This window comes from Loxodonta africana, chromosome 3 (assembly GCF_030014295.1).
Source record: "Loxodonta africana isolate mLoxAfr1 chromosome 3, mLoxAfr1.hap2, whole genome shotgun sequence".
Taxonomy (NCBI): Eukaryota; Metazoa; Chordata; class Mammalia; order Proboscidea; family Elephantidae; genus Loxodonta; species Loxodonta africana.
In genome coordinates, this window is record NC_087344.1 from 162,931,926 (window position 1) to 162,950,758 (window position 18,833).

Genomic DNA, 18,833 nt, shown 5'->3' on the forward strand with positions numbered 1-18,833 from the left:
CTGCATCAAAAAGCCAAGTAAGAAAGGGAGGGTACATAAAAGGACAGCAAATTTACCTCTGTTGCTCTGTCACCCCTCTGGCATGTCTGTGGGTATTCAAGAGCAGAAAAGGCCACAATACACCTGGGTTAAAAACAAGGTATAAAACTGAACATTGCAATTCCAAGACCACTCCAAATAGGCTCCCACTAACAAAAAGACACAAGAATAAAAACTGATCAAAGAGTAAAGGGAGAGCTGTCACACATGCTAGGCTTTTCAATTTTTTATTATGATGCCATTTGTGTTAATAACAAGTTACAGATTTCCCCAGAAGGAATAAACCCAGTTTCATAATTTCAGCCATGAACGTAGAAGTCAGGCCTCTTTTGTCAACCAAAAACCAAAATTCTTTAGTTAAAATAAAAAAAATTTTGAAGTGCACAATACTGAATACCAAGGATTTTGAAGTCTGAAGACTGTCAGACTACTTGTGGGAACTTCCAGTGATAAAATTGAAAGAGGCTTCCAAAGTCATCTTGTTCATATACCAAAAATGCAGAAATTTCTTAGATGCTTTTAACAGATGGTTACTATAGGGGTCGCTATGAGTCGGAATCGACTTGACGGCACTGGGTTTGGTTGGGGTTTTTCGGTTACTTAGCTTCTGCATGTACCTTTGCTATGAGGGGGAGCTCACTAAGTTTCAAGGCAGGTTACTCCCACTGTCAGACAGATCTGTTAGAGAGTTTGCTTATACTGAGATTACTAGAAAGTATAGACTATGACTCCCTCTAACTTCTACCCCGCTGATATGAGCTCTGTCCTCTGGAAAAAAAAAAAAGAGGGAATCTAATCCTTACTTCATGTGATAACTTTTCAAGTAATTAAAAGACTTGTATCCCATCTCCCATTTCTAGGAAAATGGGTAACAGAGTCTAAATTGTCTTGACATCTTAATGTGCCTTTTACATCCTCCTAACAGGCAATGGGAAGCCCTGGTGGCATAGTGGTTAAGTGCTACGGCTGCTAACCAAAGGCTTGGCAGTTTGAATCCACCAGGCGCTCCTTGGAAACTCCATGGGGCAGTCCTACTCTGTCCTATAGGGTCGCTATGAGTCAGAATCGACTCGACTGCACTGGGTTTGGTTTTTTTGGTAACGGGCAATGTGAAGACAACATGATTGTGTTATCCTATAGAAAAACACGCATGTAAAGCATTCCGAGGTGACACTCTAGTGGCACTGGACATTGGGCGAGTTTCTGATATTCCCTCTTCTAGAGAGTAGCTTGCGTACTAGGGAAAGCACTTTGGAAGTTGCTAAATGAGAGAAAGCCAATGGCTTAGGTGTAGATCTTGTGCTAGTATTAAGTCTTAAATTCAAGGAAAATGCAATTTCTTCTTCCAGGTAGACTTGGAGAATCAGACTAAAAGGGACACAACAAATTTTAAGAGAATTTATGTATTCCAACTGAAATAAAGTTGTAACTGGGTGGGGAACGGGGTATTTCTCTTAGCCTTTCAATTTGCCTTGCTTTGCAACATCCCTCATTAAGCTGGCATTAGACAGACGTTACACTGCTAGGAAAAAATATTGATGAGCCATCACTAATCCTGTTTATATTAGAGGGTTAAATCACTGCTTGGGCAAAAATATATGCAATAATGAAAAGTTTCAGGAATTCCTTCTCCTAAGATTAACCCAAACCCACTGCTGTCAAGTCGATTCCAACTCATAGCGACCCTATAGGACAGAGTAGAACTGCCCCCATAGAGTTTCCAAGGAGCACCTGATGGATTTGAACTGCCGACCTCTTGGTTAGCAGCCGTAGCTCTTAACCACTACGCCACCAGGGTTTCCCTCCTAAGATTAGACTTTATTAAACTGATCTTTTAAAGACCAGGGGTAGGATATTCACATCTAAACATAGTTCTGACTAGTTATTTAAGAAATCTGGACTACCTGGGAGGATGTCTCAACAATCTGAGTTGACATGATAGAGAGCCATGTGGCCCTTCAAGAGACTAAGCTCTGACACCACAGGCAGTAGGAACCCTGCTAAAGTGCGGGGGCAGCACTCACTGGTCCGCAGCCTATCCTCTGCCTCCTCACAGGTGACAGCTGAGGCTCAACTTGCACAATCTCTGGCAGCTTAGCTCTAACTCCACCCCTCCCACTCAAGAAAGTCTACCAGAATTTGAGTGAGAATGAGGTAATTACAGGGATAGCCCTGAATACCTTAGAAGGTAAGCAAGTCACAAAATTCAGCACTTTACTATTAGCAACAAATTGGAGTGGCGATACCTCTCAGCAGACCTCTGGTGTCCTATACCACCAGTATTCAGGTCTGCTGTTCCAGAGAGCAGCGGATGGCCTTCAATCGAGTCAAGGTTGTTCTTTATGTTTACGGTAACTGTTTAAAAGAAGAATAATTTTTTCTCCTCACAAGTATTTCCTACACCATCACTCCTGCTATAGAGGAAATGAATTTGGCTCAAGTCAGAGCAAGCAGCATCACACTTGTTCTACTCTAACAAACATTTTATGAGAGCAGCTTTTTATTAGAGTATCATAATCTTCCCTGGTTCCTGGAGGGATCACAGATTCAAAGAATGTTACAGCTGGAGAGGGCTCTAAAGCATCTAGAAAATGCCCTCATTTCACAAGAAAACGGAGGCCTGGAGAAATAAAGGGACTTGCTCTTGATTACACAGCTAATAACAGAAAAAGGAACTGACTCCAAAGTCCAATACAAATTAAATTATACCCCAAGAAACAAGAAGAGGGATCACAGGTTGACGGCACAGAAAAAGAGATGTTGAAAGTGATATTTAAGAAGTTCAAAGTGAAAATGAGCCGGGAACGACAGTTTAAAAAGGAAGATGAGAAATGCGTGGTGCTATTTAACAGTTAAAGAAGGGCTGCTGCCTATATGGGAGAGAAATTTACGATTGAAAACTAATGAAATCCAACTAAACTTTCTGGCAGAAAGCTAAGAAATAATGTGAGTTTACAACCCTTGAAATGTACAAAGACTCAGAAATTTTTATTTAAGTGATTGACATCGTCTAGTAACTAGTACTTTTTTTTTTTTGTAACTATTTTTTTTTTTTTAGTACTTACTAGACTGAGAGGACAGACTGACAGCACAAAGAACTTTAGTCCATTACATTCCATTAGAGTGTCAAATCCTTTGCATAAAGCTTTTTCCTATTAGAAATTAAAGAAAAAAATTTTTTTGACTTAAATCATCACCTATATAAAGCAAAGGACCACCCCAAAACTTCATAGTATAGGTATCTCTGCACCTCCACCTGCTTTCTACTCCCCAAAGCACACCTCCCTTCTAAAGTATATCTTCTTTTAAGATATGTTGTGCCTTGGTAAAAGAGATAGTAAAAGCAACACAAACACATAAAAGAAGCAATCTTTGGTTTTCTTGCCAACTAAGTACTTTGTTGAAAGAAGACTTTCCCCAAACAATTCTTCCTCTATCTATGTGCACATGTTATGCCAGGACTGCTGGTCTTTGGAAGAAGCATGTCTTTTCACACTGGTAAGGTAGTATCAGCTGGCTTTTGTAAACAGATGGCAAATGAGTAGATGTATGAACCTCCAAGAATGAACAAAGTGGTTAATTACACCAAGGCTGTGTTTGTGTGTATGCAATCACTAGCTACCTTGCCTCTAGACATACACTTAACAAATAAGTTTTTTAAACTTTAAACAAAGTCTCTAGATCTCACCAAACCAAATTATACTAAAATCTGTTTGTGATCGGAGAAGCTGCTGTCGATAATATAACTGGTATTATTTATATATACTTCTGGCATATCAAAAAATATTTACATTGCAGTGAACACATATGGTCAATGAATACAAAAATTAATTATAAATGCAAATGTATTTACAATGAGATTCCTGGGTGGTAGGGACAAGGAAAAAAAAAAAGGAATCACAAGAATACAAAACCCCATGACCTGGTACCAGTTAGCCAAGCCTGTGATACTTGCTGAAGACCTTGAATATCAAAGCCCCAGTCTCAGCTATATGCTTCAAACCAGCGAAAATCCCAGGTACACTTCCCAGAGGGCGCCAGTCATTTTTGTTCCTTGGAAGACAAAGTACAACAGTGATGTTTTCCTAGGATCACTCCGAGGATTGAGACAATCCAGCATGGTTAAGCAGCGATGAGACTTTTCCTGATAGGCAATGCACACCTGGGCACATCCCTGTGGAACCTCCAGGAAGCACATCTGCCCCATATCTTTCAATACCAGTGCCGCACATTTTTGGTTAGATGCACCCATTTCTGTCAGCCATTACCCTTTCTTCACCAGGTATAAACTCAAACAAGTACCTGGCCCACCTTGGTGTGATCAGATGTAATTTGTAAACAAAGAGTAAAACAAATGCTGACTTTGGGGTTTCTTCTGAACGCTGAGGTAGTAAATACAAAATTAACTGATTTGAGTCTCTGCCCAGATTTCATACTGGAGCGAGTTTCATGTGCCCTCACTACCATCTTGAATGCTCCGAGTCCTACTAAAATCAAAAGCGTGGTCATGTAACCTGTGGCAAGGCATAGGGGAGGCAGAACAGTCTGGGTCATTCTCTGCCAGGACCTCATTTCGGAGGAGTTGTGGTGACTCGAGGACTGGCTGCTGGGGAAAGGGGCGATGAGGCAGGCCTAGTTCTTTGTTTACGTTCCACAAGGGCCGCTGCAACATTTCTGAGAAGCAAAGACAAGAATTATCAGTGGCAACTAGAAGTTCAAAATTAATTTTCTAAGACTTAATTTTGCTTTAATCAAATCCCTAAAGAAATATGTACAGTATTCATGAATAAGGACATTGAGATTAAATGTCATCTTCTTAGCCACAACTTAGAAAAAAAAAAACAATAAAAATTGGAACCATTCTCTTTCAAATCCTTCTACTCAACACATTTAACAAATTATTTACTGAGAATATGCTATATGTCACGTATATGTTACCCACTATTTTAGTGATTCTGCTGCTACAGAAATTTAAAAATAAAACTCCTTCGGCAGGTGGCAACAGACTAAAGGGGACTTAATGACATTAAAAAACCCATTGCTGTCAAGTCTATTCCAACTCATAGCGACCCTTCAGGAGAGAGGAGAACTGCCCCACAGGGCTTCCTAGGCTGCGAATCTTTATGGAAGTAGATTGTCACATCTTTCTCCTGTGGAGCAGCTAGTGGGTTCAAACCACTGACCTTTCGGTTAGCAGCCGAGTGAGTGGTTAACCACTGCATTAGAACTCACTCAAATTAAAAATTGGCATTTGAGGACATTAGTATTATAATGGAAAGTTGCATCAAAAACCCTTTGTCAATGAGTGGATTTTGACTCACAGTGACCCTATAGGACAGAGTAGAACTGCCATAGGGTTTTCAAGGCTGTAATCTTTAGAGAAGCAGACTGCTACATCTTTCTCCCGTGGAGCGGCTGGTGGGTTCGAACTGCTGAACTTTCAGTTAGCAACCGAGCACTTAACCACTGTGCCACCAGAGCTCCTGAGTTGCAGCATTCATTGATAAAAATCATTGATTTAGTGCAGCCATTACATCTTTAAATAACAGGTATCTACATTTAAAAATTGCTTGAAAAATATACATTCACCTCCAACCTCTTTTTTTTTTTTTAGCATGCCAATAATTCTAAAAACAAAATAATAACCAAAAACAGCTATTTCAAATCAGATTATCTGCACTTCGGTTTCAAAAATACGCATTTCTCATTTTCCTTATTTACTGCAGTGGTGAGCTCTTTCTCCCAAAGATCACTGACTGAAAGCCACATTAACTGCATTTTGGAAAAAGAACCAAATACTCTAGAAACAAGCACTCGGAGGGGGGAATAAAAACAGAACAGTGTTTCTCAAGCTTTAATGTGCACACAAATACAGGTCTTGTTAACACGTAGGTTCTGATTCACTAGATCTGGCGTGGGACCCAAGATAATGCATTTCTAACAAGCTGATGCTGATAGTCTGTGGACTACACTTTGAGTAGCAAGGAGCTAGAGGACCCTGGGTAAGGAACAGGCAATGTGCCAACGCTCTCACATCCTGAGTCCCCACCTACAAACCAGGTTAAAAAGTAAGGCATCCCCAAGATTAGAAAAAGATGCACTTTATTTTTTTTGGTTCTACTTAAAGCCTTTTATTTGTGTAACTCTCCCAGAATATAAGAAAATGGATTTAGTGTTGGTATATTTCTTTCATGGACACTGAATGTAAAGACAAGAGACTAACTTCAACAACAGTACTTTTCTGACCTACTCTACCCTGCTTGGGACCCTGGTGGCACAGTGCTTAAGTGTTTGGCTGCTAACCAAAAGGTCGGCAGTTCAAATCCACCAACTGTTCCCTGAAAACCCTATGGAGCAGTTCTACTCTGACCTATAGGATAGCTATGAGTTGGAATTGACTCGAGGGCAATGGGTATACCCTCTTTAGAAGTGTTCAGAGTTGGTCTCTTAAGAACAGAGCACATCTGAAGCTCCATGTGAGACCATTTACCCCTGCCAGAACCATCCCTGGATGCACCACCTCTGGACGCACCACCCGTGGAAGCACCACTAGACACTTCGCCTTCCTCGGTGGACCTGCTAGTTCTTACCCCCATGCTACTCCCAGTTCTCTTCTGTTTCAGCCCAACAGGAAGGTGACAGCTGATGAAAAGCCTGGGGGGCCTGGAAGAAATGCTCAGCGGTACCCTGCATGGTCTAGAAAGTTCATTTCAAGTTCTTATCAAATACCCAATCTGTACAATATAAGTATTTCTTTCCCTGGGCTGTGTGGGACAGAGGAAACTATCCCCAAATTGCTTTCCCACTCATGGTCCTGATCACACGTCACAGGAGAGAGTACATACCTGCCAAGTGATACTGACATTCAATATTCATCTCACAGAACAGCAACCAAACAAAGCATTTTAAAATTATTTTCTTAACATTACAACTCTCCGTTATTTAAATATAGGTGGGAGAAAAATCACTAACACCTATATGACACTTTTTTTTAACTTTTTTCTGTATGGCCTCTGAATTTTCAGTAGGGTGATCTTGTTATCCCCTCAGTAGTTGTTCTGACCCTACAAATACAGACTTCTTTGTGACTCTTATCTAAAAATCTCAGGCTCTTTCATCAATTCGTCAAAGTGAAAACAAAACAAACAGAAACCACTGCACCCTTACCACCGCTCAGCTGTGTGGAGGGAAGCTTCTTCTCATTTATTCTCTCATGGTTGGTAGGAAAGGCAGACAACTCTCTGTCTGCTGATGCTATCAGGCTCTCCAGGGTGGTGGCATCTTGGGGAGGATGTGCCAAATATGTCTCTCTGGGCATCTGGACCATGAGGCTGGACAGTGTCTGATCCAGGACATCCTCCTCAGCGATATAGGCATACGGACAGTATTCTCGGGTCCTGGAGTAGATGTTGGCATTGTCATAACAATCTGAGCAGATTACCCGGGTACCAGGGCCACCTAATGAAAATATAAGAAAGAACCCCAACATTCTTCAGTTAGGGAATTAGCTTTGCCAATCAACTTTCTTCAACAGCTGTCATCATCATCATCATAGCTAGAACTCATTGAGTGCTTACTTTATAAACCAGGTGAAGTTTCAAGGTCTTTCTGAGAATTAATTCCTTTAATCCTTACAACATCTCTATTTTACAAATAGCACAGAGAAGTCAAGTAACTTGCTCAAAATCATATTTCTAGAGTGGGGAGCTAAAATTTGAACCCAGACACTATGGCTCCAAAGCTCATGGTCTTATAAACTGCATTAAACTATCTCTGTCATGCCTGCATAAGGTCATGCTCAAACCAAGAGAAGTTCTGTTGACATCCAAGCTAAAAATCTCTGAAGAAATAGTACAAATCTTTCATATGTATGGTACTTCCATATGATTGGTTTAGAGAGTCTATAAAAATCTTGGGTAAACAGAAATCCCACTCCACGGAATATACCCTAGAGAAACAAGAGCCTTCACACAAACAGATATACGCACACCCATGTTTATTGCAGCTCTGTTTACAATAGCAAAAAGCTGGAAGCAACCAAGGTGTCCATCAACGGATGAATGGCTAAATTGTGGTATATTCACACAATGGAATACTACGCATCGATAAAGAACAGTGACGAATCTGTGAAACATTTCATAACATGGAGGAATCTGGAAGGCATTATGCTGAGCGAAATCAGTCAGAGGCAAAAGGACAAATATTGTATAAGACCACTATTATAAGATCTTGAGAAATAGTAAAAACTGAGAAGAACACATACTTTTGTGGTTACGAAGGGGGGAGGGAGGGAGGGAGAGGGTTTTTTATTGATTAATCAGTAGATAAGAACTGCTTTAGGTGAAGGGAAAGACAACACTCAATACATGGAAGGTCAGCTCAATTGGACTGGACCAAAAGCAAAGAAGTTTCCGGGATAAAATGAATGCTTCAAAGGTCAGCGGAGCAAGGGCGGGGGTCTGGGGACCATGGTTTGAGGGGACTTCTAAGTCAATTGGCAAAATAATTCTATTATGAAAACATTCTGCATCCCACTTTGAAATGTGGCATCTGGGGTCTTAAATGCTAACAAGCGGCCATCTAAGATGCATCAATTGGTCTCAACCCACCTGGAGCAAAGGAGAATGAAGAACACCAAGGTCACACGACAACTAAGAGCCCAAGAGACAGAAAGGGCCACAAGAACCAGAGACCTACATCATCCTGAGACCAGAACTAGTTGGTGCCCAGCCACAATCGATGACTGCCCTGACAGGGAGCACAATAGAGAACCCCTGAGGGAGCAGGAGATCAGTGGGATGCAGACCCCAAATTCTCATAAAAAGACCATACTTAATGGTCTGACTGAGACTAGAGGAATCCCGGCAGCCATGGTCCCCAGACCTTCTGTTGGCACAGGACAGGAACCATCCCCGAAGACAACTCATCAGACATGAAAGGGACTGGACAGTGGGTGGGAGAGAGATGCTGATGAAGAGTGAGCTAATTATATCAGGTGGACACTTGAGACTGTGTTGGCATTTCCTGTCTGGAGGGGGGGTGAGAGGATAGAGAGAGTTGGAAGCTGGCAAAATTGTCATGAAAGGAGAGACTGGAAGGGCTGACTCATTAGGGGGAGAGCAAGTGGGAGTACGGAGTAAGATGTATGTAAACTTATATGTGACAGACTGACTTGATTTGTAAACGTTCACTTGAAGCTCAATAAAAGTTAAAAAAAAAAAAAATCTTGGGTAAAGTACTTTATGAAGTATTATTTATTTATTTTAAAAATGATGAAACTAAAACTCAGGTCTTACGTAGCTTGTTCATGGTAACAGAGCTGAAAAGAGGAAGAACTAAGACTTCAATTCTCCTTTTCCTTACTTCACCTCCCTGTTTTACCATTCACTGTGAGAGTGGGAGTGTGGGAAAGGTGGAGGGGGCAGATAGGTGAGTGCTGAGAAGTCAGTTTCATTTAACTAGAAAACGTTTCACGTCTCTCTGGTGTTCTTCAGTATATCCTGAGAACCATCACTGCCCTTCGAACTTTACTGACTGCCTATCAGCACGAGAAATGAACCTTCCTTGGATATGGTCTGAAAGATGTCCATTCCTGAAAAGGAAAGATGCTTGGAAAAAGTTTCTAGTGCATCCCTTTTTTATAATAAAACCATGGTTTGGGAGCTTCTACCTTATAGTTCAACCCCTTATTTAAGGATAATTTGTTTCTCCTTTGTGTCAGATCATTTTCTTCTCTATTAAGACTTTAGTTAATTTTCATTCTATTTTGCATGCAGTCAAATGCTTTCATTCAATAATTTACTTCAAAATATTACTGCAAGTTAATGGGGAAAACTATACACTGAAAAATGAGCTCAATAGGATAGGCTGAAATTATAAACATATACTATCAAGAATCGTTACCATCAGCTCCTTTGTGTATATATCCATTGGCAGGCGGCATAAGCTGCTGATGACTGCCTGCCTCAGAGTTGCTGTAGCCTTCCTGTGGCTCAGACAGTGTTCCTTGGGAGGACAAGTAGCTGGGAATGTCTGCTGGCAGATTAAGCTCCTCTGTAAGAGAGACATCTGTAACTCTCAAATAGTTAGGTAAAAGACTATTTTGCAAGTATGTTCCATTTTGATAATACTAGCCAGGAAAATTATATCGACTTAGGACCGTAATAGCTCTTAGTACTCCCCTAAAACTATTTCTCACTAGAATTTTCCTCAATGTTTCATTTTTAAAAGCATTACCAAAAGAAATAAAGGCTAAAAGCTGAAATCTTATCCTTAGCCACGTTTCCATAATCTACGTGGCTGGACCTCTTCTCCCAGGAGTACAGAGCGGGAGGCGTAAAAGGCTGATCTCAGTCATGACAGTCCCCCTCTTTTCTGCGGGGAAATTATGGTGGAAATATGCGCCTTAGGCATTAAAAAAAAGAAGGTATACCTGTTATGTGTTTACAAGAGCAAAGTTTTTTTTTGGAAGGGTTTACAAATTCTTACAATTGTTATCATGGAGGTTCTATCAACCAATTCAGACGTTTTAACAGAAAAACTCTTCTACCACATATCAGGTAAAATATCAAAGCTCCTTAGCTTTTTATATTTTATAATAAGTTCTATATTGCATTTCTGAATAAAGGACAAGACATAGTGTCATCTGGGGACCACTCACCTGTGTTTGTGATACTATAGTCTTCATTTTTCCTTCTCATGTGGTAAATAACAATAACCCAGATCAAAGAGGTGCCCACGACACAGCAAACCACAACAATGATGACAATGCCAACTGTGGTCCAGCCATCATCTTCATGCCCAATACTACTCTGGGAAGAGTCACAATTGGGGGAAGTAATGACGTTTAGGTAAATGTGACCACGTTCTGTCCCCAGGGTGTTAGACATAATGCAGGTGTATTTCCCAGCATCTTCTAGCCCAGCATCTACAATGATGAGAAGCTGGTTGGCTGCGGCAAAGAAGTGCCGTTCTGTCACCAGCAGTGGTCCATCGTCTTTTGTCCAATTGAGGCGAGGGGCAGGGCTCCCTCCAGCTATGCACTGTAACACCGCAGTTTCACCTCGGGTTACTGTCTTGTCCTCCAAGGGTCTAATAAATGAGGGTGTCTCTAACAGGAAGATGTTTAAAAAATCAAGTTAGGCAATTTTATTCCCCAAATCCTACTGAATTTAGCTAACAAGGTCACCCAAGATGAAAAGAACACTTTCACATACTCACGGGGGGATTAGAAATTAATGTTTCAAAAAAAAAAAGCCTCAAAAATCCTAAATCTTATCTCAATAATTCTGCCTTGGGAAAACTATCCTAAGCAAAGAACTCAAAGATTTTTACACAAAGATGTCTATTACAAAATTATTTTTATAATAAAAAGTTTTTATTATAATTGATTTATAATTAAAAACACTTTTATAAAAAATAAAAGAAAAAATCTAGAAATCTAACAAGGAGATGACTCAGTAAATTACAGTACAGCCACACAACGTTTTATTGAAGACCTTTTAATGACAGAGTAACCCTTGTGATGTAATATTTAGTAGAAAAAAGTAGGTATACATAAAAACGAATTAAAAAAAAAATCTAGAGTAAATATGCCAAAATTGTTAATAGAGTTTGAATGACTTTCCCTCTTTTTTCTATTTTCTACATATCTTAAATTTTTAAAACAATAAACAACTTATTTTTCTGATTATAAAAGTAAACAATACAAACAAACAAAACCCTACCGTCTAGGGAAATAGAGAACTGGAATCTAAAGTTTGCCTTGGATTTGGGTTTCATGAAGAAAATCCCGTAAGAAAAAACAGGCTAGTCATGGGACATGTTTAGGGAAAAGACATTTACAAGAGCATAGGATTAAGAAGAGCACACTGGAAGTAAAATAGAAAATCTAACCAGGAAAACAGATCATTATTTTTAACTAAATTAAAAAAAAACTCTGGGAGGGGGGCCATATACTGTCTGGGGTTCTCTGCGAAGCAGTATCAAAAGGCTGGAAAGCATCTAAGAAAAAGAGTAAACTCTCAGTACAAAGTCATTGAATAGTAGATGAAACATATCTAAAGCAGAAATCTTAGAAAGAAAGATATAGAGGATAAACTGACAAAGGGATCTGAATTCGAAAGGGATTTGAATTCGAAAGATTCTTGTGACAAACACCCCTAATTCTGCCCTCAGCATTTTCCCACACTTCAGTTATCTGACCCACTAATATCCTTGGCTGAAAAAGGTGACAAAGAGAAGAATCACAACCTCCTGACCTCTCTCTCTGAACAAAATTCTGAAATCTCAAACTTAGACTTTTCTTGCCCATCAAAATGAAGGGTGGATCCCAGATAAGAATGTTTCTAAAAAAGCAGGGACCCACAGAGTAGTAAACTTACCTAACACTGTTAGTGAGGCATTTGCTGAGAGGCCTCCTGCGATATTTTGTGCCATGCAGCTATAGATTCCCATGTCTTCTATTTTCACATTTGCAATGAAGAAAACATCATCCTCGGGCATGACATGCATGCGTCTTTCTCGAGCCGCAGGAAAGTCAGTACCGCCATCTTTCTGCCAGGAAATCTGAGGTGCAGGGTGTCCTTCTGCAGCACATTCTAACCTGGCCATGGCACCAGTGCGAATGGTTAAATCCATTGGAGTTTTCAGAAAAGATGGCATCTCTGTGACAAGAAAGAGCACCAAGAGAAAGGGGGTGTGTGTGTGTGTGTGTGTGTATAAATACATACATACATATACACACATACACACATAGGAGAATCTGGTAGGCAAAATACCAACTGTTCTAATGTTCTATTTCCTTGAGAAGACATGATCTATGAATTGATAGTGATATGGCTTTAAGGGTCATCTTCGAGAACCTCAGAGTATTTGAAGCACAGTGACAACACAGCACCTTCTAGGATGCATGTGACATGCCCACCTGATCTCCCTGACGGGAACAGGGAGAACAGAAGGCCGCAAACTCTTCCAAACTCTGTATTTTAGCGCCTGATATTTACTGACGCTCTTACTTACAAGGCTAAACGGTGCTGTCCAAACTAACATCTATAAAACTGCCGAGGCAACCATGTGACAAAAAAAAAAAAATTAAACCTTCAGAAATCTCATAAAGCAACACAGAAGCAACACACAAGTATATCTTTTGGTTGCACAAAACCTTACATAGAGGGTACAAAATTCTGTAGTTATTCAATCTAAGAGGCAATAGATAAATTAAGCTGTCTTGGAGAAGTTTTCTACAGCCAGTGAAGAAGAGTATTAATTTAAAAAAATGATTCTGCATGACTACATTTAGACAATGATCATGATCACTGGGCCCAGAACTGTCCTGAATACTCTCAGTTATTCAAAGGCCCTGTGAACAGGGCTATGAATAAATTTCAGAGTTTTCAGAATAGGACTAAGGCTCTGGAAAGAAAATGGAGAATTTTTTAAAAAGTATAAACAGCAGTAAAAGTAGTCCCTCTCCTAGGGCCATGGAATTCACCTTTACCTCTCAACCAAAGACCAATTAGGGACAATTAAGTGGGCTGACAGGCTAATGCAAAGAACCCACTCACTCTGTAACTATCACAACTCTAACAACAAAAACAGTAAGACCTCTTCCCCACAAGTGTCAGGTGTAGCCTAAATTCCCTGATCATACAGTTCAAAAGCCAAACATAAAATGTCCTTCTAAACTCTACAAAGATATCAGAAAGCATAATTCCTTACCATTCACGGTCAGTTTGGCTTTCTGAGAATAATTGGAACCAAAATGATTAGTAACAATACACTGGTATTTTCCTTCATCTGTGAAATTCACATTGAAAAGATGTAAGACACTAGTATACTCCAGAGCTTCTTCAGCTTGCTGCTGATAGCGAACAAAATTCTCAATATCCGCATCGTACAAGATTTCACTGTCTTTGCGCCACACGGTTGACATGGGTGAATCACTGCTGCTCACTGCCATGCACGTCACAGTCACGTTCATGCCTCTCAGAGCCACCGTGGTTTCAGGATGTGTCTTTATCTGTGGCTTCAGAAAATCATCTAAGGAAACAGAACACAGCAATGGCCAAGTCAGTTATTTACTTTTGCTTCTAAAAATTCAATTTTAAAACAAATGACATAAAGTTGTGTCATCTGTTTACAAAGTGGCATATTAAGGTTGAAAGAGACTACAGAGCTAGAGCCCAATTCCCTCATTTAAAGATGAGGAAAATGAGGCCCAGGTGGGTCAAATGACTTGTCCAAAGTCATTTAATCAGTGGCAGAGCCTGGACAGGAGCCCAGATTCCTGACTTCAGAGTCTAGCACTCTTTCCACTATGCCTCACTGCTATTTGTGTGCTTAGAGTGTACTTCTTATGCATTACCAGTTACTGGGAAAAAAGGAAATCCTATGTTAGAATTTTCAGACAAGTTCTAATCCCATTGCCCCTGTATAAATGTATGTGTATGATACATAGATAAACATGTGCATAATAACCATTATCTTTTCTGTACCAATATAGAAAACAGGGATTACAAACTTATTGTATTTCACAGGAAATACCTATTAATGAAACCAGTGATTTAAAAGTACTTTGTATGTACTTTGTATGGAAACCCTGGTGGTGTAGTGGTTAAGAGCTACGGCTGCTAACCAAAAAGTCAGCAGTTCAAATCTATCCGGTGCTCCTTGGAAACCCTATGGGACAGTTCTACTCTGCGCTATAGGGTCGCTGTGAGTTGGAATCAACTCGACGGCAATGAGTTTGCTTTGGTTTTTGTATGTACATAGCTTTCATCTAAAATAGTGAAAAATTCCAAACATGTCAAGTCAAATGTTCAAATGGCAATTGTCTTAGGACTTGCTGATAAACCATAGGTTCACAAACAATGATAAGTATATTATTGGACTAATTCAGAGAAACAGATATATGAATTCTACTCGTATCTTCATTGGATAACATTTCACTGTGCCATAAAAGTGAAATTGGAAAGGGGGGTGGATATATAGCATGTTTACATTTAAAATGATGCCAAGTGAGAAAGGAACTCATGGCAATGTAAGCAGTATATATTATTAGATCATTGTGTTCTGCTTTGAAATTTATAAAAACAACCTAACAAGTATTTTGTGGGCCTGAATTTTCAAGTGTCACATAGATCTTTAAGTAGATCTGGCAATAGACAGGTACTCAAATGACCAGAGTGCCTAGTGGCATGCAACGCAGATACCTGATCTACAAGTCCTACTATGTAAAGTAAGAACCAGATATTTCACTTTAATGGAAATTTAAGTGTAAAGGAAAATCTTCCAAGTTGACAAAGAACAATATAGATGTATACTTGAAGTTGTAAGTAAGCACTTGCCTGTGATTCTCCTCCCTCCACCAAAAAAAAAAAAAATCCTGCTACTTTAATCTTAAAAAATTACATCAAAAACACAAAACACACCAAATCGATCCATTCATATACTGCTGACACAACATAAACTGATTTTATCTTTTTGGAAAATACCTGGTAGTACTTTTCAAGATCAATTAAGAATGTTCATATTAAAAAAAAAAAAAAAAAAAAATCCATGCTTTTTGACTCAGGAATCTTACTACTGGATATTTATTCTAAGGCTCACAATCTCCCTAAAAGGAAAAGGCCTAAGTTCATAAAGATGTTCCTATATACCATTAAAAATGATAGTTAAAGAATATTTGATATATTAAGTCAAAGACCAGAATACAAAATTAAATACATTATTACAACTATATAAAAATGCTAATGCATTGAAACACAGGGCTGGAGAAGATGACAGACAGATGGACATAGTGGGAAAGCATTCTGGTCTAATTTTTTTTTTTTTAATTCTGCTGTTAAAATAGTAAGTGTGTAATATATAAAATTTTAAAACAAAAATACAAACCACAGACAAAATCTTTCAGATCCACATTTAGGATGCTTTGCCCTGCTAGCCACTCAGGGTGCGCACAGCTCACGTTCACAGAATGCTGGAATTTACTATCAACCAGCCACTGAAGTAACCACTTCAGATGGCAGTCACAGAGCAAACTGCTTGTGTTCAGAATCCTGCAAAAACAAAGAGGAAAAGAAGCATCCCTTGTTTTACTCTTCATTCCAAGTTTCTTCAGCATTAAAAGCTTACCTACGCATTTTTCTTGCCAAAAATGTTTAACCTAAATATGATTATGAAAAGGAAATTCAGATTGTCAGTTTCAATTCTTCAAATATGTCAATGTCATGAAAGACACTAAAAAGGAGGGGGCATGGGCAAGACACCTGTTTCAGATTAAAGGAGACTAAAGAGTCATTACAACAAAATGCAATGTGTGACCCTTGACTAGATCCTCGACTGGGGAGAAAAACAGCCACAAAGGACATTTGTTGACATAGGAAGAATCTGAATACAGACTGCATATTCATAATAATATTTTACCAATGTTAATTTCCTTGGGTATGATAATAGTATTGTGGCTATGTAGGAAAATGTCCTCATTCACAGTAAATACATGCTGAGATATTTAGGAATAATGTGTCATGATGTCTGCAACTCACTTTTAAAAAAAGGTTCAGCAAAAAATGCTATGTATATACATATCCATATATGTAGAAAGAAAAAGGAGGGAGGGAAGGATAGAGGGAGAAAAAAAAGATAACAAATTTCACAAAATGTTAACAACTGGTAAATCTAGGTAGAGAGTAGTACACCTGCCCCTCACTTATTGACTGTCTCATTACCCAACATCTTACATTTGTGGCAACAGTAATAAATCTATCCAACTATTTTGTGCATTAACGAGGTGGTGGGCATGGCAGCAACGTCTGCAGAGCGTCCCCTCCCTCAAGGAAGGTCTCTGGGCGCCCTCCGGGAAACTGGGCTGTGCTGCCTACACCCTCAGTTCCCTCCTGCTGGCAGGTGCACAGTGTCTAGCTGCCACACAGGGCTGGCCTTCTCCACGGTCACAGCCTCCGGGTATGTGCACAGGCAGCACTGAGCCAGCAGCGCCTATTCTGGGTTCCCAGCTCCTATTTGACCTGAGGCCCTGCAGTTCAAAACTGCTGTGGGGTGGGAAGGGAAGAAAGAAAGAGGCATTGGAGAGGGTGTTTGGGAGAAATGTTCACGAGTTTAATGACATCCCAAAGTGAGCTGAACTAAGTGTGAAGCCTCCACCTCGGTGGGTCCAAGCGCATGGCCAGATTCCCAGCGCCCTCACAGGAAGCCCTGAGCCTCGGTGACTCACCAGGCCCAGAGGGCAGAGCAAGCTTCAGGATCATGAACACAGGGATTACAGGGGTGGGAGTGGAGCTCTGGAAGCTGCTCCACAAGGGAAGCTGTGACCCAGCACAGGAGGAAGGTGAGGTGGTTAAGACGTGAGCCTTCTAGTCAAACAGCTAGACTTTATCCAGGTTTGTCTCCTTCAAGCCTCCTTTTCCACAGAGGAATAACCCATAACTGAACTGGACTTGTCGCAGTGATGAGTACATTAGTAAATCTTAGCTGTTATTATTTCTATGACCATAATTTCTAAATTAAAAAATCAGACAAATGGTCTGAAAACAAAAATCCTCCATTTTCCTGTAATGACGACTTTCACGTAACGACCTGGTCTTTGGAACCTACCATGCTGATAAGCAGGGAGTGGGTGTAGGTGGATGTTAATTGTGCCGTCCTTTCAATTTTTCAGGTTTAAAATTTTCCCCAGAGAAGTCTGTGGTAAAACTCACTATATATATGTATACACACACACACACACACACACACACACACACACACACGAGCGTTGTGATACCTTTGTTGTGGAAAAGATCTAATTATTTTCAAATTATTTCATCAAGACTGAAAACACTTCAGCCCTATGGCAACGTGTACTGCAACTTAAATTAAGAACCACTGAAAAAGTATTGCAGTCTATAAAGGCACATGAAACATATCTGAAAAACTGGTATTTTCTCTTAATGACCCATTAACTGCCCCATCCACTTGAAAGTAGGCAAAGCAAAAGACTGAGAACATTATGGCTTGCTTTGTGTGTTCACCAAAATCCCTGTCAAGTTTTAAAGCTGGGTATAAAGTATCTAAGGTCTGACTTTAATGAAGTCTTAAACAGTCTTTAAGAGTACCTCAAAAGCCATATCTTCATCAAGAGTAATTTTAACTAAACAAGCCAAAAGCTACCCGTTGCATTTAAGAATTCTTACACTATTTTCATTCATTCATAAGGAAATATCTGAGACCCTACTATGTGCCAGGTATTATTCTAAGCTGTGGGGATACAGCCCTCGTAGAGCTTACATATTTAGAGCCAAGCAATAAACAAATAAATACAACACATGTTAGAAAGTCAGAAAATGGTAAATGCTATGAAGAAAAATGAAGCTAGCAAAGAAAGACACAGCAGTTGCTAGTTTGGATAAGGTGGTCAGGGAGGTTCTCTTTGAAGAGATGGCAGTTGAGCAGAGACCCAAAGAAATGAGACAGAAAATCATGTGAAGATGCTTAAGGTAAGAGTGCCCCGGCAGGGGAACTGCATCATAAGGGCCTTGAGGCAGGCAGACTTAGTGTGCTGGCGGAAAAGCAAGGAGGCCAGAGAGGCTAGAGTACAGCGAGTAAGGGGATAAGTGACAGGAATGAGGTCAGGGAGCTAGGCAGGAGGGACCAGGCCGTATAGGCACCTTATAAGCTAAGGAAGGAATTTAGTTTCTTTTTTCCTAAGTGTAATGGAGGCCAATGGAAGGCTAAGAACAGAGGAATGACATGGCCTGATTTATGTTTTCTTAGGTATAAGCTACTCAACGGAAGGGTCC

General features: G+C 40.0%; 1 protein-coding gene across 2 annotated transcripts in view; it reads right to left on the minus strand.

Annotated features, from left to right (window-relative positions):
- Positions 1–250: 250 nt before the first annotated feature.
- Positions 251–18,833, minus strand: part of LRIG2 (leucine rich repeats and immunoglobulin like domains 2) — a 55,746-nt gene continuing 37,163 nt past the window's right edge. For both annotated transcript variants that reach the window (XM_023547482.2, XM_003409589.4), the window contains 7 exons: positions 15,934–16,097; positions 13,759–14,079; positions 12,423–12,704; positions 10,700–11,149; positions 9,943–10,092; positions 7,207–7,497; positions 251–4,713 (listed from right to left, as the gene is read on the minus strand). In XM_023547482.2, the coding sequence (XP_023403250.1) occupies positions 4,487–4,713; positions 7,207–7,497; positions 9,943–10,092; positions 10,700–11,149; positions 12,423–12,704; positions 13,759–14,079; positions 15,934–16,097 (1,885 nt within the window). In that variant the 3' untranslated portion in view covers positions 251–4,486. The remainder of the gene's footprint in view (positions 4,714–7,206; positions 7,498–9,942; positions 10,093–10,699; positions 11,150–12,422; positions 12,705–13,758; positions 14,080–15,933; positions 16,098–18,833) is intronic.